Source organism: Protopterus annectens, chromosome 6.part0 (genome assembly GCF_019279795.1).
Source record: "Protopterus annectens isolate FY-2018-M chromosome 6.part0, PAN1.0, whole genome shotgun sequence".
NCBI classification, from domain to species: domain Eukaryota; kingdom Metazoa; phylum Chordata; order Ceratodontiformes; family Protopteridae; genus Protopterus; species Protopterus annectens.
The window spans coordinates 401,447,690-401,468,489 of NC_056737.1; the positions used below are offsets into that span (position 1 = coordinate 401,447,690).

Consider the following 20,800-nt stretch of genomic DNA (forward strand, 5'->3'; position numbering starts at 1 on the left):
GCTTTTTACAAAATCATTTTTATCATAAACCTAGGTGAGCAACTGGAGAAGTATACATTTCTGTCTTCATTATTGTGACCAGTGCTGCAGTAACCTAAGCTATATGGGTTGTATTCTAAATAGGTTATAACAGCTTTTCTAAAGCATCAGGGCATCTTCCATGCACCCAAACCATTACGACAACTAGATGAACTGAGGAAAAGTCAGATTTGGGCACCAAGCCCTTCAGAGCTTTTCTGCCACTGAGACGAGTACTCCTCTGTGACCTTTCGAGGATCAACAAACAGCTAACGCTGCTCCATTGCTAGGTTGATAACTTCCCTTTAGGAAAACCTTCTATCTTATTTTTTTCTTGATGAGAACTTTTTTGTGAATAAGAAGTACTTTTAAGCTTGAAAAGGGGTTTCAGTTTACTGACTCTTGACATTTATAGACTTTTAAATAGGACCACCCTTTTTTACCTTTGTGGTAGATGGTTAAAAGTTGTTTTAAACTGCTTTTTTTCTGTGGAGAAACTGTGGTTATAGTGTTTTTTTACTGTGTTTTTCCTGGGGAAAAGTTACTTTTTGCTACTTTCCATTTTTACAGAATATTGTTGCTAAGCATCCCCAGGAATTGGGCACCATTTTGGCTAAACAGTGAGCAAGTGGTCAGACATGATCTCTGTGGCTGTTGGGGTCCCCCGTAGTGGGCTAGGGAGAGCTACTCTTAGTTCTGGGAGAAGGGGCAAGGAATGCATTCCTGCTTAGCTAGAATTCTGTGCCCATTCTTGGATAAGTTCTTGCTGTTAATACTGAGTCTATTTCTTCACAAATTCCTGTCATAAAAGAGAGAGAGAGAAAACTAAACATTTGTATTTTCCTGCATCAGTTTCTCTGGACAGGAGCAATTTATTAGTCTTGGCTCAGGGTCTTTTGCAGGTTTGTGACTCTTCTTATCAGGCTGTTTCTGGTAAAAAAAGGATTCCTCTCTCTTTAAAGATATTCAAGAAATTTGAACCTTCAGGGGAATGTGAAGGGACAAATGCATTTTTTGTCCTCCAGTTTCTGATTCAGATTCTGAGGAGAATGTGGTATCTGATCCTCTCTGTGAGAATTTTATTTTTCTGAGACTGTTTCCAGAATTAATCAATGTTTTCAGCTGGAAAATAGTGAGGTTTCTCAATCCCTCAGAAAATACTATGATTTGTTACAAATGGAATTTCCAGAACCTTCAGCTATCCCACCAGTTTTGTCAGTTCTGGAAGATGTTTTTTTGGCACTGCCTGCAATTTCCCTGACAGTCAGCCTGCTGCTCTGAAAAAGCAGATAGATTGTATAAAGTTCTCAATCTTTCAAGTTCGTATACATTAATTTCAGACCTGACCCAACAGCCATAGCTTTTATGAGTCCAGCTGCAGTTAAACACTTTATTTCTATTTCATCTCGTTCTCTTATGGATAGGAAAGCTTTTCATAAGTTTGGGAAAAAGTGTATGCTTCAGCAATTTTAATTTTTTTGAATTCAGAACTGCTTAGCTGTATGCTGAAGTTTTTATTGGCTTATTGTGAAAGTATGAGGAATGTTTTGCCTTCGGTTTCCTCTTCTGAAGAAAAATCTGCATTGTGTAATTTTTTTGGTTTCACAATTCACTACTCATTGTTTAAAATATGTTAATAATTCTGTAGACACAACCTCCAGAGCTGCTGCCACTGGAACTGTTTTAAGAAGCATAGCAAGGGTAGGGTAAAGGGGACAATAGCCCCAGGTGCAAAGAGTTAGTGAGTGTGATCAAGAGTTCTGCAGTTTTTTTTCTGTACTTAAATGCTAGTAGAGAAAGGCATTTGAGTTCAGTTTTTCCCCCCCCCTTTTTTTTTTTGCTCTTCACTTGAGCTTGAGGGCTGTGGATCTGGCTGCCATACTGTAGGTAGCCAATCACATAGTAAGAGACTTTTTTAAATTTTTGTGTTGAGAGCTATGGGTGTGTGTGGATTTGGTGTGGAGTGACAGGGAGATTTACTGTAGGAAGCCAACTGACTTTTTTTTTTATCTTCGCATGACAGCAGGGTGGGGCATGGATTTGGTGGGGTGCAGTTGGTTGATTTACTGTAAGAAGCCAACTAACTGGCTTCCTACAGTAATCCAAAGTCTTTTTTTTTTGTTCTCTTAAGAGTTGAGGGGTGGGGTACACATTTGTGGGACTGGCACAGGGCAGTAGATAAGCCAGCTACAGCTCTGCCTGGCTGCATTCTCAGGACCATCCAGAAGATGTTAAAATGAAATTTTGTATTCTCCCCTGGACAGAGATTTAGTTTTTGGACCTTCTGCTTCAAAAGTTAGCAAAAAGCATAATGAGAGGGAGAAAGCTGATTCAGGAAATCTCTTAGATTATTTTTATGTCTCCTTCTTTAAGTTTTCCCAGGGATTCTTTGCTCCCTCTTCAAACTCTGGCAAAAAACAAAATAAACATTCCTAGCAGAATGCTGGTAAGCAGACTTTAAAAAGTGTGGCCTGGAGATTCCAAAAAGAAAACAGGAACCCCTTTCCCCAGAACTAAATTCAGTCAAGTCAGAATGATTATGTAACATGCCTTGTTCCCCTACCCTGACAGTCCCTTTATTCTCTCAAAAAGACTGAATCTCCATTTCTCTCTAGCAGCAGATTGTTTCAGACACGTGGGTCCTGAATGTGATCCATCTAGATCAAACAAGGCAGTGGGAAAAACTTCCTCCTTTCCAGGGCATTCCTCCTCATCTGCCAGACCAAACTCTTCTCTTTCCGCCTGTCTTACATCATATACTGCCTTAGGGGAAATAGAAGCAGTTTCTCCTCCTCTGTAAGGGGGAGGATTTTATTCAAGAATGTTACTGGTGCCAAAAAAAGAAAATTCTTAGAGACCAGTTTTGAATCTTTCATTCCTGAACCAGTTTGTGATAATGCCAAAGTTCAAAATGCTTTCACTTCACAGCCTGTTACCCCTTCTTCCTCATTTGTGGTTTTCAGCAACCTTAGATTTAATCGATGCATAACATTACATTCCTATTCATCCAGATTTCAGGCATTTCTTAAAGTTTTGTGTTTCTGTATCACATTGTCAGTTCTTTGCCTTACCTGTTGGGTTATCCAATGCTCCAGGTGTGTTCACAAAGTGTCTAGCTCTTGTGATAGCTTACTGAAGACTGCAGGGTATCCACATTTTTCCATATTTAGATGACTTTCCTATCTTTGCAGAGGCTTTTTTAAAGAGTTAGGAATCTCTCTGTCTTGGGTCAGGGATCTCCTACACAGACTGGGATTCCAAGAGAACATTGAAAATAATTTTCTGACTCCCGCTCACAGAATTTTTTTTTTGTGGGTTGCTTGCTGGACACCTCAATACAGAGAGCTGTTCTTCCATAGGGAAAATAGATCTATATCAAGATCTTTTTTTCTGGGGTTTCCACTCTGATCTCGGTCTCTGCAAGGGAATACCTCTGGATTCTGAGTCTCACAACATACATGATTGTCTTTCTACTTTTTTCAGGACTTGGCATGTGAAAGATGCAGGGGTATCTGAAATCTCTTTGGTCCCAGCATCAACACCCATTGACTTTTCAAATTCCAGTCTTCGGATTTATAAAAAGGGAGAGCATATTGTGGAGACATCAAGTTTCTCAGAGTCCAAGTCTCCCATTCTTCCCCTCCTCCTCCAAAGCAGTCAGTCACAACAGATGCCTCAGACTTTGTTTGAGAAGCAGTTTCAATGGGAATAAAAGTGCAAGGTCTTTGAGACAAAAAAGATCGAAATACATGCACACACGGCCGGCCTTAGGCATAGGTGAACTAGGCAACCGCCTAGGGCGCCGTACAGGCCGGCCCCGTAAAGGGCGCAATTTGTGTTTATCTATTTATTTTAATTAATTTACTTTTCTTAATAAGAAAAGTAAATTAATTAAAATAAATAAATCATAGGGCGCCAGAATCGTAGGGGGAAGCGAACGCCCCTCCCACTTTTACAGCTGCTGGTTGGCAGGACTGGATGGATTCAAGAATTAAAAAAAAAAAACAAAAAAAACCCTTCACTCCGTAGTAGTGGAGTCTTCTCCTTTAAGTAGGAACATGCATGCATGCGTCACATCCACGCACGCCAAACGCGGAAATTCACTCCATGTGTACGTATGTGCACGTACCTATTACACACACACGCACACTAGCCAGTCCAGAAGTAGTAGTCTCGTTTCGGGACTGATAGAAATCAGTTAATACTTTAAATGTACTTCAAATTATCATCCATAACAAATCTGGAATGTTGGCCGTAAAATGCTAAACTAAAATGCTGCCTGAGGGCCCTTTGTAATCGGCATTCTTTGGGTCTTTCTGATAGTTTCGGTGTAGAATTTCTGTTTTTCAACCATTTGTGCCCTTTTCTGTTGAGCTGTGATTTTTTGTGAACAGCTGAGATTGAAAGGTGTTTTTATGTAGTTTAAGGCAAACCAGGTGCAGGGTGGATTTTACTGGCAGACCTCCAGCATCGTTGGCATTTATTTTAGGAATTAGGCTGTCGGTATCAGTTTCAAAACCCCCTTAAAAGTAAGTATCCATTAACATTAATGTTTTACATGTTAGAATAGTACAATATTTTGTACAAGATCCCAATAATTTTGGAGAAATTAAGGTAGACTGAACTGCCAAAATATTTTGCAGATGGTGAGAGATGTTAATACAGCTCGAATAAGCTGTACTACATTAGGAAATTCGAACAAAACTGATTCTCATTGGAATTTATGGTCTGTGTTAAAATATGACATACACTAGGTTGTTCTAGTTTATCATGCCACAGAGACAGCGATACAGAAAGAGAGAGAGAGAAAGGATGCTTTCACAGAGACATGATGATATAACATAAATGCAAGAACTTGTTGGCAGGTGCTGCTAAATGATGACTGATAGAACCCTGCCAGCGTGAATAACCACAGTGATTAAATGGCAACAGCAGGCAAACAGGTGCTTTTGTTTTATTTTTTTTTTTTTCTGTCCTTCCTGAGGGTTATCAAGAGTTTGAGGCACTATTTTAAAACAATAAAAATAAGGGAAACTTATACTTCTGCAGTCATATTTATACTGAATACAACAAAGTGCACACTGACTAAGTTATTCCATCCGAGTCGTGTAATTCTGGTAAAATCTGTTTGTCTTAGAGTCGCTGTCTCTCTCTGACAAAGAGATGCAGGAACTACTGTAGTCTGTGCACTTCTTTATATGCTACCATCTGCAGACTGTACAGGAGAGGTACTATAAAAGTTATGGGAGCTTATGATTAAATAAATGTTCCAGTAGCAGTGGCATTTCATGTATATATTTAGATGTTACTATACCTTTAGACAAGTATTTTATTGGGCTCAGACTATGTCTAATAATTCTTCAGTAGCATGTCTTTCTGAAGTATACCAATTATGTCAAGAATAAAACAACACAGGATATGGATTTCCCATTCTTGCTTTCCTGTCCCGTCTGTATTTATTAAAATGGTAGTATATCAAGGTACTGAAGCTGTGGATGCTTTGGGATTAATTAGAGAGGTCTTTCCTACAGCCACAACACTCTTTCCTCACTGAAATTGTTGGCAGCAATTATCAAGATATGGGATTAAGGCAACCAGTGGGAAAATGTAGTTCTAAGGGAAGCGGAAGAAACATGGGCAGACACCTAACCTTAAGAAAACATTTTATGTTGGTTGCACAAGGATTCTCTTGAGCTGCGACTCTGATACTAGGTCTTCGGCTTTTCCCGGTTAGGGGTTGCCACAGCAGAACTCTGGTCCGCTAATGATTGGCAGTAGATTTTAACAATACTTACTCACATACAAGAGATCTTTGTAAAGGGTGCAACACAATGGCACCAATGTTCAAAGTACTGCAGTCGCATACTGCAGTGAGGATTAATTAATCCCACACAAATATTAAGCAGTAATGAGACCTAGAATAATTACTGTACTGAACAGTGTGTTTGAGCCACACCTTCAAGCAGCAAAAGGGGAAGTTCTAAGTTAATTGTATTTATTTTATTTTACATTTTTTAACCAGGTAGTGTCTGGCTGGGCAAGTAGCCAATTTTCAGTGGAGACTCGAGGAAAAAAGCTCCATAACAGTAGTACAAAAAGATAATTTTACAAAGATTTACAAAGACTGTACAAAAGGTTAACAGTTGCCTACAATCACAGTTTACAAAAAGAGAATGTAAACAGAAAACATTACATTTCCTAAGCCTTACTGCAGACCTTAATAGTTGCAGCTTACAAATAAGACAGGTGATATATATTTAAAAGAATGGATTTGAATGCTAAATAAATCTATACAGGTCAGAAAGAGTAACATCGCTGAGTGATTGTGCTGTGGCACTAGCATTAAATATTGTGTTCTCAAGTTTGTGTAACTAGATTTTTAGGGGTTCGTATCTCAAAGTAGTCAAGTTGAGTGAGTGTATGATCAATCTGAAGACAATTTTAGAACCTGCTGGAGGGGTGGATTTGTCTCACAGAGGTTACCACACCTGTGGAACAGACTCTCAATTCATGTAAAGCAGAGAACCTCTTTGGTCCTCTTCAAGCACAGTCTGGATGACTGAATGGGTAACCGTAAATTCACCCTGGGGGTTCCACCTGTGTCTCTGCTGGATACATGAGCAATAGGTGCTGATCATGGAAACAAGGTCAGAACTTGTTAGTCTTGTAAGGGCCCTAGGCTCATTAGCCTAGTAACTTCCTATGATATTATGATCCTGTGATTTAGAACTGCTAGGTCTAGAGAATTGATAGGTGGCAGCTATTATATTTTGCAGCTCTTAAATTTCTTACAATCAGTGGACAGTAATTTGCAACTTAACAGACTAATGTAATGTCTAAATGAAGTCTAAGTAATTCAGAAAGAAATGTGTTCAAATACAGAGTTATGAGGGAAGTACAGGTTGAAGGCAAGGGTTGTAATGACAGATGTTTGAGGAGCCTTTTATGGTTAAATATTCTGAAATGGGTAGTTTTATCATTATTGGTTCATACATTTTGTTTCATTGCTTACTGGAAGAATGTTCAAAACTACAAATGTATAACCTACTCTAACAAGTGTAAATGTTTCTATGTGAAACTAGCTGTTTTTTGTTTATCAAATGGCACATTGTGTTGTAAAATCTGAAAGCAGTGTTAGCATAATTGCCTTTGGTGCAGAAGGCTGTGGATTCTACTCCCACACCATCTAGATGGAGTGCTGGTATTGCAGTGCCCATATGATTATTGATTATTTGGTGCATTATAAGGGGTGCTAGGGGTTCTACACTCCTGAGTATGTCCTTTGCATGAGATGTCTAGTGACTATGAACTTGTTGGTCATTTACTACTGCAGTATTAACAATTTACCAATTTTTAATGCAATATAGGCAATTTAGTTCTTCAGGGAAAGCAGGCACTGAATTTGTAGATAAAACATTGATAAGTGAAGTTGTTTTGCTGGTAGCAACCTCTTCATTAGGTATGGATTTCTTTAGTGTGGAATTCAGATGATTTTACATCTGCAGAGCTTGTGAGTATGGATTAATATTGGTGGATTATAATGACAGAAGTCTTGAGTGGCCTTTTATGGTTGAAAATTTCTGAAATGGGTAGTTATTGGTTCGTACATTTTGTTTCACTGCTTATAAAAATAATGTTTAAAACTACAAATTTAAAACACTTTCTAACAAGTGGTGCTATATTATACAAGGAATACAATTCAATGCAATCAAGAAGGTGAGTCAAAGAACAAATACACGTATGCATGGCCCTAAAAAATGTGTGAAAGGAGTCTGTTTTGAAAACAGCCCAAAGGTAAACTTAATTCTTCACTGGCCAGATGCATTTTCTATGAATGTGGATTTTCATGCTGTTTCAATGAATATGAATTTTTCCATTTCAATGAATGTGAATTTCAAGGGCAGAGAAGTTTATTGCTTATGCTAAGTCTGTTTTCATTGCAAGACTGTATTGTTTAGCAAATGGCTACCTGTGTTTGTGCTATTTTATTTTAATGTCTGTAATGACTGTAGAAGCAAATAAGAGAATAGTACGCGTGGCAACTGGTGAGAAATAACCAAATAATGGAACAGTGGAATGGCAGAGGAGGGCGGTGCTGCTGGGGGGAGTGGTTTGCTGCAGGAGCAGCTGCTCTGGGGGGGCAGTCTATTAGCCTGTCTAGGGCTCTGTTTGACCGTGATCTGGCTCTGGTATTTAAAGTAGAAAATTTTATGCAGAAGTAGTTGCAGATAAAGACACCTTGGAATGTAGCTATTCTTCTATGCATTTAAATAATTTAAGGAAATGAATGGATTGGCTTTCTTGGGGAGTGACCCTGTGGGTGTGGCTGAAATAGGGGTGTTTCATGACTGTGGTGTGGGTGGGGCTTAAGGGGCGTCTGAGCACTACCTCGCCTAGGGCGCCATTTCGGCTAAGGCCGGCCATGCATGCACATAACATATGCTAGCTATTATAAGTGCTGTCCACTTTCTAAATCATCTGTGGTCCCTCAGACCTTTTCAAGTGTTTACAGACAACACCACAGTGATGTGGTACATAAGCAAGGGGGTGGAACTGGATCTTACCTGCTGTGCAGACTAGCCATGTTAGCATGAATGTAACTTTGCAGCACAGTCTCGCTCTACAGGCACCTTACTTTCTGTCAGTGCACAACTGAATGGCAAACAAGCTGAGCAGGACAAGAGCAGACCCTCATGAGTGGAAACTAAAATGCTGGTCTTCCAGACTGATCTATCTGTGGGAACACTTCAGGTAGGCTTTTTGCATCCTCTCTAAATAATCAATTGCCAAACTTCTGTTCCTGGATTCCATGCAAGAAGACTTGGAAGACAGACGCACTTTCTTTTTCCTTGGAGAGGAATATTCCTGTATGTTTTTCCACCCTTTCTGCTTCTAGAAAGCTTACTGAATCTGCATCTGAATATATTGGTTAATTGGGACAGCCTGCTAGACAGAGATGCTAATAGGTGAATTGGAAATCATCTAAATCTAAATTGCCCATGGGGGTGTGTACATTTGTAAGTATAAGTATGCATCCTTGTAAATGGAGAAGCATGCCGTACAGGACTTTTTTTTTTTTTTTTTTGTGCTTTTTACCCCATATTGCTTGTAAAAAACAGAAAAATGAAACTCCAACAAATCACGCCAGTCACTGAGAGGTATATTTAATCCGTTAGTGCTTTCATGCATAAACAATCAATGCACTTCTTCAGACGGTCATTACAAAAAACACTGTTACATATATACCCACACCCAACAATACATTATTAATTAACTAATTAAACAATCAAATATTTAAAGAACCATGAACCTTAAAAATTTAAAAATAAGGTATACCATGTTTTAAAACAAACATTAAACTAAATATTGCTAATTAAAATATTATGTTAAATTAATAATACTACTACATTTATCGCTCTAAAGCCCTCAATTTCAACAAACACTTCACAGAACACATTTCGTTTATGCCAGGATAGACATAAGCTTCAGTTTTAAATTGCCACAGGAGCTCCTGCTCTTCAAGTTTAATTAGCAATATTTAGTTTAATGTTTGTTTTAAAACATGGTATACCTTATTTTTAACTAAGGAAATAATGTGTGTGTATATATATACATTTTTTAAGGTTCATGGTTCTTTAAATATTTGATTGTTTAATTAGTTAATTAATAATGTATTGTTGGGTGTGGGTATATATGTAACAGTGTTTTTTGTAATGACTGTCTGAAGAAGTGCATTGATTGTTTATGCATGAAAGCGCTAACGGATTAAATATACCTCTCAGTGACTGGCGTGATTTGTTGGAGTTTCATTTTTCTGTTTTTTACCCCATATTGCTTGCTAGGATAAATAAGGCATCAAAAAATGAATAACAAAGTATGCTACACTAAATGCTACCAGACAATTGTATGTGGAATAAATAATGATCATTTACTAAGATGTTTGCTATCAGAAAGTAACCAGATATTTAAAAATGCCTTAAAAGATCACTATGGTCAGGAAAGAAAAAAAAACATACATTTATTATCTTACCTTGATATAATAAGCAGTAGTAATATCTCTGCAGCACTATAAGTGGTTATTGTTAATTTTTATTATCTTTTAATCCATTGTCTACTTCATGGAGAAATGTTCTATTATCCATTTAAATGTGCAATTAAAGTGCAGTATAGTCCACAGGTTACCAACATAAGCTACTGCAAATGACTAAATCTGTTTGCAGGTATAAGAATATACTTGTATTGCTTAACAAAAAATTGTAGGTGAAATGACCTCATGTTTTTTGTTTTCTAATGGCCAGGCAGAGAAGGTTGGTTGGACGTTAAAGGAGGAATGAAGAAAATGAAAAGTGAAACCGTGAAAACAAAACTCTGTTCTTTAAACAATGACAGGTTTATCTCTGGCAGAAATGCTTATGTTAAAAAGATGGGAATCCACATTTGATTTGATTTTGTCTATGTGATTTAATGTGGGTTTCACTTTCTTTTTTAACACCTTTATTGAATTAGCACTAAAGACATAGGCAAACATGCATTTGTATAAAGGAAAACAAACCATGTTAACATGTTCCCAGTTACAAACATTATACATCACAGATATTCTTTTATACAATTATCATCGATCCAACATAAATCGATCAATTCCTGCCTTCCCTTAAACCTCTCTCCTCCTCTAAAACATTGTTCTGCATGTATTGTTCTCACAGTTTCTATTTTTCTATGTAACTTGTTCTTTTTCTAAAGATCCCGCTTCTAGTTCTTTTATCTCTGTATTCACTACATTAGATACATTTAATTTAGGGGTTTAGACTTAGATTTCCACTTTTTAGTAATTGCTCTTTTTGCAGATACAAGAATTAAACTTTACATGGCCTTACAATGTTTAGGCAATTCAGATCCTGTATCCCAGATAAAAAAAAAATCCCTTGGTTACACTCATTTGCTCACCCAATATTTCTGCCCGAGTACGGTACAGAAATTTTAAAGTCTGCCAACTCATTATACTCCTAAATCATGTTCCCAGTTACTGCTTTCTTTCCCATCACACCTCTAATGTTTGCCACCTACCTAAGGAAGAATTCTTTGGAGTCAGCTTGGAATATAAAAACACTTATGCAAACATTTCCAAGCAAAAATTCTAAATCTTCTTGATTGTGTCGCATGTTTAGTAGCCATATGTATGTCCTTCCATTGTTTCCTTGTGAATTCCTTATCCAGTCTCTCTTATAAATCTTTTTTAGCCTCTGTTTGATTCCTATAATTGCCTTGCAATATTTTATATGCCCTACTAATTCTCTCTCTCTTTTTAACAGCAACTTTTGTTCTAGATTTCACTAGTAACTCTACAAGAGCAAGTCTTTCAATTAGAATCCCCCTATACTTTTCTCATTGCCTATACTGTGACATCAGTCTGTGATAGGGAAGGCAGTCTCTAGCCTGCAGTCTGAGTGTCTTCTTGGCCTGTTTCTTTTCTGTTACTTTTCCCTCTCTAGTTATTTGCTTCCAGTACGTTTTTCCTTTGCCAGTTTTCACTAGTAAGTTATAACTCCCTCTTGTCTATTCTCTGTACTCCTAATTGCAGGCATCCTTAGCAGCAGAATCTCCTTCTCCATTCTCATGTTGGCTTGGTTCTTAGAATACTTTCTGCTACTTTATGAATATAGTATTCTTTATGGCTGCTGTTATTCTCCATAAGGTTCTGCATCCAAAATCCCTTTTTTCTTAAATCACTTTCCTTCATCATCATCCCTTTCCACTTTGAATTATAGCTTTCTGCTTGAGTTATGTACATGAACCAAAACTGTGTAGCTTTAAAATATCCCTTCAATCAGGTAAACCCAAACCACTGTGGTTTATTGGGATGATCAATTTATCCCACTTGACCCTTGTCCTTTTCCCCCCTGAGGTAAAATCATTCAACCCTCTGTTAATTACTGTCCACAACTTCTCTGCTTGTTGATAAAAATATGCCTGCTCTGTATATAAAACTAAAGGGACTAAAAACATTTTCACTGCTTGAATCTATCTATCCATATCCATAAAAAAGAGCTTCCAGTTTCTCAGTTTTTCTGTTTCTTATGTTTAGCCTCTTCCCACATGTCCTTAGCTACCATGACCATCACAGAATCCTTTTTAATTCATACTCTTAAATACGTCATTTTGTCATGCCCCCATAAATATGGGTATTGCAGAACCAGTTCATGTGTGGGTACATAGTTTACAGCTGTAGCCTGTTTTGTCTTCATTAATTTTATATCCAGAAAAGTCTTGAAACTGTTTCAGAATGTTCCACAACACTTGAAATTGTGGTTTTATCTGGTACAAAATAATATTATCTACAGAGAAAGCCAACTTTCTTCATTACCATACCAGTTATATCCTTGAATTTCATAGTCTCTTATTTTCTTTCCCAATGGCTGTAAATATAATGCAAATAACAAAGGAGAAAGGGTACACCCTTGCCTGTTTCCTCTGTTTAGACACAGCCTATCAAAAAGGAACCTTTTCACTTTTGCTGCTGATTCCTCGTATATCCTCCTAATTAACCTTATTATTGTATCAGAGAATGCAAATGCTTTCTTTGCCTTACTCATAAAATCCCAGCTTATTTTGTCAAATGCTTTCTCTGCATCAAGACCCACTAACAACATTGGTATTTTCTTGCATTCTTTTTCCCTATGGATCCTCATTGTTCTGTTAATGCTGACAAATGTTTGCCTCCACAAAACCACATTAATCCATGTCACTTTTGGAATCACCGTTGCTATTCATTTAAACATAAAACATAAAGACTTTATAATCATGATTTAAAATTGAAATGGGCCTACATGAAGCTGGGTCTGATGGGTCTGTACTGTCTTTAGGTATTCTAGTCACCACTGGTTTCTTCCAGGATGTTGGTGCTACCTCTCTGTTTAAAATACTGTTAAACAAAACCTTCCAAATCTTTATCATTTTCTTTTCCTAGCTCCCAAACTTCCACAGGAGTACCATCTATTCATGGTGATTTGCCTACAGATTGATTATATGTTACCATTTTTATCTCACCTCCTCCTATCTTAACTGTTAATTGTCGAGCCTTATCTACCTCTAAACTTGGCATACCTGTCTTCCATAAATATTTCCATTTGTGCCTTTTCTTGATTTTCAGATTCTCTGCTTTATTCAAATTTTCATAAAATTTCTTAAATATCTCTTAATACCTCTACAGGATTTCTGGTTATTTTTCTTCTTATTGGCTCCTTAGGTTTGGCAACAAACCTTTCTGCTTTATGTTGCTTAAGTTGTGCTAAAAGTTTTTGTGCTCTGGAGTTATTATCAAAAAACAGTTGCTTAAAAGCAATCTTTCTCAACTCATGAATATTGTCCAGGTATTCCCTTGTGTTCTCTTTAGCACTCTGCAGATGTACCTTTTCTTGTTTTGTGAGATCCTCCACATGCTTCAATTCTTTCACATTTGTTAGCCCCTCTAAGTAATTATTACTTCTTAACCATATATTTTTATTTTATTTCTACCCTATTTTTAAACTCCACTTTCATTTTATCCCTCTCACTAGCTATAATTTCTGAATAAATTTCTGTCTTCCCTGATAACGCTAAAATAATTTCCACTACCTGTTCCTTAAATTCCCCTCTCTTTAACATGTAGGTGGGGAAGTGCCAGTGTCTCATTTGTACTTCATCACCCTGCATTTTTATCTTAGTTGTCATTGGGGCATGATCTGAAATTGTGTCAAAGCTTTCAGTTAAATGTACATGTTCCTGTGAATTGTAATTTCTTTCTAGTCTAGCCCAGTTATTGTACCCTGAGAAATAATATGTAAACTCTCTCTCTCTGAGTTTCTACTACTGAATTCATGTCTTCCATATCAAATATTTTCATAAATTTCTTCAGATATCTACCCTCTTTTGTTATGTTTTCCATGTTAAGTGTCTCAGATAATCCTCACTGTTACAAATCAAGTTCCACTTTCCACCTATAAGTATTATCCCCTGCTGAATGCTGGTTATTTCTCCAAAAAAAATTATTAACTCTATAATAGCAGTTTTAGGTGGAATATAAATACATGCCAGTGTAATTCTTTTCCCTTGCAAGTGTACTACCACAAGTCTTCCATTACTATCTTTTTCTCTCTTCTGTTACTGTTGGAGCTCATCTAGCAATTAATAGAACTACTCCACTTTTCTTTTGTCCCTGATATTCTGCTGAATATCCATCTTAAAATCCTTTATCAAATGCACACGCTCACTTTTTTCCAAATGCATTTCCTGTAGCATTGCTGTTTTGCACTCTGCATTTGTTAATGTAATTCAATACTCTTAATGTTTTGTCTATACCTGCAAGGCCATTCACATTCCAAATAATATGGTTTGTGGATTGTGATAAGAAGTTATTCCCAAGTATTATATATATCTTTTGTAAATGTCTCCAGCTTTTGTGTTAGAGGCATCCACTTAATGTTTGGTAGGTTGATACTTTTTAGAGGGTTTTTTTTGTCATCTCCATTTGGACTTATGTCACATTTAGAAGAATTTTTGTTTTAATGAAGACTGTCAAACAGAAAAAGTGCCCCCAAGAACACTCCTATAACCTGTTAACTTAAAGACACAAAACTATGTACATCTTCAAATAATGAAGGTTCCCCCTCCTGATAGGAACAGTTGCCCAAGTTGACAGCTGCATCCACATCTAGTAACTAGCCTAAAATTAAGATTATATATGCTAAAATGCATGTTACAGCCTGTACTCCTACATACACTAATTCTGTTTGTCTAATCTTTATTCCCCATCAGATGAGAAAAACAGATTATATGCTTTAGAAAACATTAACTTTTAGCCTTAAGAAAAAGTGCACTGGCTATCTTTAAATAAATCTAAATTATATATTGTTTTAGTAAATGCATTAAAGTAATTAATTACCAGAACAGCTGCTGTTATTCACTTCCCATAATTTCAAACTTTTTTACTGAGCTGCTTTTCCTGGTACTTTTTAATTTTATGTTTCTCTCAGCAAACAATGTCCAGACCTCCCAATTTATTGCCTTCACCTTTAGTCAGCTTGTTTCCATGGAAACATAAGAACAGAATGTACTTCTCAACTAACACTGAACATTTATGTGCTAAAGTAAAACTATTCATAACATTGTAGACTCTCAGTAAAAAAAAAATAAAATAAACTACTTGATTAAAAGAAAAAAGTGCCATTAGGTTAAGCCAAGAACATTAATTTGGACATTCACGTATGCAAAAGTAAAAGAAAATATTTCAACCCTACATGTTATATTCAGCTGCACTTTTATACCCCATCCTCCACCCCAATAGCCAGTTAACTCAAACATGCTTTTGCCCAGTCTTCTCTCTTTGATTCTGCAAGGGTCTCTCAGTGCAGTGACAGTTTTAACACCTCTGCAGTAGTATGTGTGTGTGTGTGTGTGGGGGGGGGGGGCTCTCGATTCCTTGAACTACAAAAGAAAACACTGAACAAAGACCTGCAATTTAGTTACTTTTCTGGCTGTGGCTGGATAACATCTGACTGTAGTGTAAAACAAGGCCTGAGCTAAACATAAATGATGGTGATTAGAGACAGAAAAGAAGCAGTCCTTTTTTCAGAAGGTAAAGAAAACAACAGTGACCTTCTCAAATCCCATTATATGTCAATGGCATGGGAATTCAAAGTTACTTCCTTATGTCTGGCATGAATCATACAAAGTGTCAAGGAAAAGAGAAAGGGTTGAGGGAGTACAAGATCATGTTGACTCATCAAGCCCCATTAGTAGCCATGTTGTGGAAAACATGCTAAAATTACAAATAAAGCACTTATAGTGATTTTGAGGTGTTAAAATAGCTCAGGAAACAGAGTGAAAAACACAGTTTAGTTCTAGGGTGGAGTTTTCCTTTAACAAACCCTACTATGTAATACCAGTCAATGTACTTGTTTGTGCTTTCATAAAATTAATACAGTCTGTTCCTTCCAGTTTCTCTGTTATAGCAGAAAATACCAGGTTTTCTGTGTATGCTTTGTCCTCTAACTCTTCTTGAGCAGTTTCAAACTCAGCCAACCTTTTTTTCATTTTGACATCTGATTTTTGTAGTTTTATTAGCTCATCTGAATATCTTTTTAAATCTTCCATTTTTCCGGGCTTTTGTTGCTTAAGTGGATACTCCTTTGATGTTTCATTTATTTTAATTAGCTCTGAGCACATTTGACTTATTTTTCCTCTAAATTACTGGAAGCCATTTCTTGTACCAAATCTGGAGTTTGAACTGTTTTTGATAAAAAGCTGCAGGATTCTACCAAGTCAGTGTTTTCTCTTTAACTATTCTAGCTGATTTTTTTCAGGCTCTTAGATTTCTTCTTTGCTGCCATCCACAGAGTCTACACACTATCCAACAACTGAATTTTACTAAAACAGCATTCTAATAGTTTCTTTTTTCACACTGGGAGAGCTGAAATTAAGTTTTTGATCAGTGTGCAGTCATCGTAAAAAGCCATTATTTTATTTGCTTTTGTCAGATTTGAAAGCAAAATGCAGGGAAAAGACAGGGCTCAGAAACAGATTTTTGATAAAGATTTAGAGCTAAGACATTTTGCCCCTGCACATGGTTTATATGAGAAACTACAGTTACTATCCTAAGTAAATTCAGGTCCTGTGTTATATTGTGGACATTAGTAACAGTTCCTTTGTGAGTAGGCTTGCTAAACAAGTCAGTGGAAGATACAAAGTGGTCTGTAAACATCAAAGGTGGGTTACATGAGCAGTCTAGAGGGATTCTTATGTCTGTTACCAATGACAGCTGATACAATTTTGGAGTTGTGGCTGAGGGAGCCTATAGCAGCACCTGTTCTGCCATCCAGAGAAAAAGAATAGCCATCACCTCTATCTGTGGTGTCAGAATCTTTATCTACATCTGTGAAAATTAAAGAAAGTTATTCAGATTTGCCTTTTGCAGACCTACTCACAAATGGCACTTATATTATTAACTAAATGAATATATTATATGTTTGTGAACCCCTTTTTTGTTTTGGAATAGACCACAAATATACTTTTGTTTTAGTACAGACTTGGTCATCTACCCTGACATTCTTAGTTGTAAAATGACAATGAAACTGTGAATGGTAAACTAATATATGATTGTTTGTGAATGCTTTATAGTAACCATATTAGAAGATTGTGATTTTCAGCATGTAGACTGCTGAACCAAATATTTGTCTGTCCTAAAATTACAATTACAATTACATTAGAAGTTCTCAGCATTAGAAAAGGGGGACAAAGTAATTTCCTGACTGTTAAAGTGAACTAAAGAGTTAACCTACTTTGATATTTACTTTAAGAAATGAGCATTCTGCCATGAATCACCATGCCATTTAACTCATCTCTCTCTACAAAATTGCAGCTGAAAAAGTTTCACTGCTTAGCTAAGATGTGAAAACTGGTTTCTTTTGCTTCAAGTGATGATTGAATTCCTTAGAGAATTGTTACTTCACTTTATTATATTTCAACTTTTTGTTCAGTATTACTAATCCATGGCTCAGGCGCGTGTACAAATTGTAAAACAATTTTGGGGGATGCCTTCACATGCCTGGTGTAAGGCATCCATTCCGAGGCTTAAAGCCCCATATGGAAAAATAGAATAATTCAGCAGCTTACCTGTACATGGACATTCTGTTTCTGCAGTATTTTAATAACATTATTTCTCTGCACGCATTCAGTAGTGGCCTAAAAGTTAAAGAAAATTTGTTAGCTTACTCTTGCTTGCATTTCTTACTAGGTTCAACATTTTAGATCAAGAAATGAACAACATGGCATCTAGAGTCAATGATGTGAATCAAGCAGCCAACCACCTGATTGAGACTGGGCATCCAAGTACTAAGGAAGTCAGCGAGTGTCAAATTCGTCTGAACACAAGGTAGGTTATTTGTCTTTGCTCAGTTTTGCTTTGTTGTAACCTAAAACAAAACAGCAGTAGTCTGATTTTGTTAGTAGCATTGCATTTTTTTGAGGAACTCTATAATACCATTTCAATTAATCATTAACTTTCTGGTTTGAGTGCTCATTTCTAGATGGGTACATGAACAGCAACTTTCTCAGTAGTTACACTATTAAATCTGGATTAATCATAAAGTATTAGTATGTATAGCTTTCATACAAAGCCACTGCTTTAGTAGTAGTAGAAGCACATAGGAAATATTTAAAATTAAGTTATTTTCTGTTATTTTAAACCAATTTGAATTTAGTTATCAGACATTTTTTTTCTTTTAAGAGTACAACTGCCCTGCTTGTTAAAATATGCCTTTATCTTGGGTTCATCCACTGTATGTTTAGGAGTCTGTATGACTTTCAGATGCAGCCTTGATTTCTCATGATTTCACTTGAGCTAGCTTTTCTTTAAAGGCAAATGGTCTGTTTAATGGATCTTTTCTGTGTTTCAGACACCTTCACAAGATCAAGATGAATCCACTTAATTACTTCCATGTCACAACAGATTGTTTATTGGAGTCTTTGTTCCCTTCTTCCTTTGTTGTCAGGGGCAGCAGATGTCTTTTCTACAATTCTTGCAGTCCAGTCCTTACCTTGTACTATAAATCACATCACATGGAATTTTATACCAACAGAGAGGAAAACTTTTCTGTGTGTAATTACAGACTGTTTTCTTCAGAAATTTTTGTCTTAAACAGTCTCTGTAATAATGATGAAGGGGGTGGCTGCCCATTCAGCATTGTTGATGAGGAGTTTTCTCTGACTTCTAACTCCCACATGAGCCAACAGGATAAGGACGATTTAGCAATTCCTTTGGGATCAGATTCCTCCCTTGAGAAAGAAACATAACTGGTGTTTGGACATGATAAGTTCAAACTTCAGGCAATCCTTCACACTGTTCAGTAGTTTCTTTGAAGATAAACTCAGTTTGCACGGGGAACTCATTTCAGAATCCCTCTGTGTAGGATATGTGGGATAATTTTCAGGGTATGCATGTTGATCTAAAATAAATGACAATATTCCTTGTAACAAAACTCAAAAAGAATCTGACTTCTTTTACAAACTATCAGTTCAGTTAGGCAGCTTTGTAATACAGTGAAAGATTATGTCCTGACCTACCCCGTTTTCCTTGGCTTTCAAAGTTCTGAAAAAGGCAATAAAAGAAACACTCCTGCTGATTCTGAGAACTCAGTTTTAGTCCAGACAGTGATGTTTTGCAGACTTGAGTACTGTACTGCATTTCAGTTGGCTTCCTTACAGGAATGACCTGCTTTTAATTGTCAAGATCAGATCGGATTCTTAATTTAGCAATAGGAGTCTGGGCAACTCAGTGCCTGAATACTGTTTTCATTTCTGAGCAACTCAAGTTAGTTGTTCTGGAACAAAGGAAGTCTGTGGGAAAGCCTTGTTTATCAAAGTTAAAAAGTTTTATTTTTAATGTGAAGGACATACCTCTCCTCAGTGGGAATAATGCTCTCAGATCCTAGATCCCCTAAGAATTTCTTTGAAGGGTCTTTCCTTTTCATTTTTTTGATTGTATCTCTTTAGATCCACCCTTGGCATCTGGACCTGTTAAGCTATTTCTTTTTTTTTTTAAAACAAGAAACATTTTTATTGAATTTTTGACACAGGCAATCATATATTTATATAAATGAAAACAAACCGTATTGACAAATTCTCAGTTAGAAACATGATAAATCACTTACAATCTTCTGTACAGTCATTGTTAATCCAGCATTACATAACTCACTCAATTCCTGTCTTCCCTTAAACTAATTCCTCCTCCAAAACATTATTCTACATGCATTGTTTCCACAACCCATTTTTCTATGTACTTTGTCCTTGCCCTTTTCTAAGGATTCCACTTCCATCTTTTATTTTCTCTGTTACTGTATTCATTACTTCAGATATGGTTTTAACGCTTTGGTTTCCATTTTCTAGAAATTGCTTTTCTGACAGTCACCAGAATTAAACCTGATAAGGCCTCATTATGCCTAGACAATTCAGATCCTGTATCCCAGTACAAAAAAAAATAATTTCCTTAGTTACACCAATTTCCTCACTCAATATTTCTGACAGAGTAGTCTTTACAGAGTTTTTAAAACCTGCCAACTCATTACGCACCTAAAATGTCTTCCCATTTACTTCTTTCTTCCCATCACATCTCCAACATTTGCAGTCTACTTGAGGAAAAAGTCTTTGTAGTCTACTTAGGATATAAAAATGCCTATGCAAATACTTCCAAGCAAAAATCCAAGTCAGTCAGTTGACAACCATTTGAGCAAATGCAGATCTATCAAATAAATTTGGATGAAACCTCTTTTGACAGAAGTGAATTTTTTTTCTTCTCCGTTGTTGTTTGAACTTGGAGTAGGTATATATTAGACTGTGTGGTGAGGTGGTGAAGGAAGCTTCCTTCCCCTACAAAAAATATATATCTTTTGAGGGTTGCTGAATGTTTTGGCCATTTTTTATTGATTGACATCTCTTTGATTGAGAGCCAGTCAGTCAATATAAATCCATTTTCTAAACAATAAGAAGTATGAAATGCTAATGTGTGATGTTTTTGATTGACAATAATCCCAGTCATTCCCAGAAAATAAAAAAAATTATAAAGGGCAGTACAGTAATACACGGCAAAATTAGAGAGAGCTGTAGGATGTGATGCCTACATCTGGTTACCTAACATCCAGCAGAAAAAGGCCTTATTATATTGCCAATGATGATTACTCCAGTGAAAAGAAATATACCTCTGTGGATCAAAACTGCAGCAAACCAGAACTCTTGTAATGAAAAAAATAAAAGG

General features: G+C 36.5%; 1 protein-coding gene across 2 annotated transcripts in view; it reads left to right on the plus strand.

Annotated features, from left to right (window-relative positions):
• LOC122804338 (spectrin beta chain, erythrocytic-like) overlaps positions 1–20,800 on the plus strand; it is a 2,132,081-nt gene that overhangs the window by 1,167,901 nt on the left and 943,380 nt on the right. For both annotated transcript variants that reach the window (XM_044074141.1, XM_044074142.1), the window contains one exon: positions 17,786–17,923. In XM_044074141.1, the coding sequence (XP_043930076.1) occupies positions 17,786–17,923 (138 nt within the window). The remainder of the gene's footprint in view (positions 1–17,785; positions 17,924–20,800) is intronic.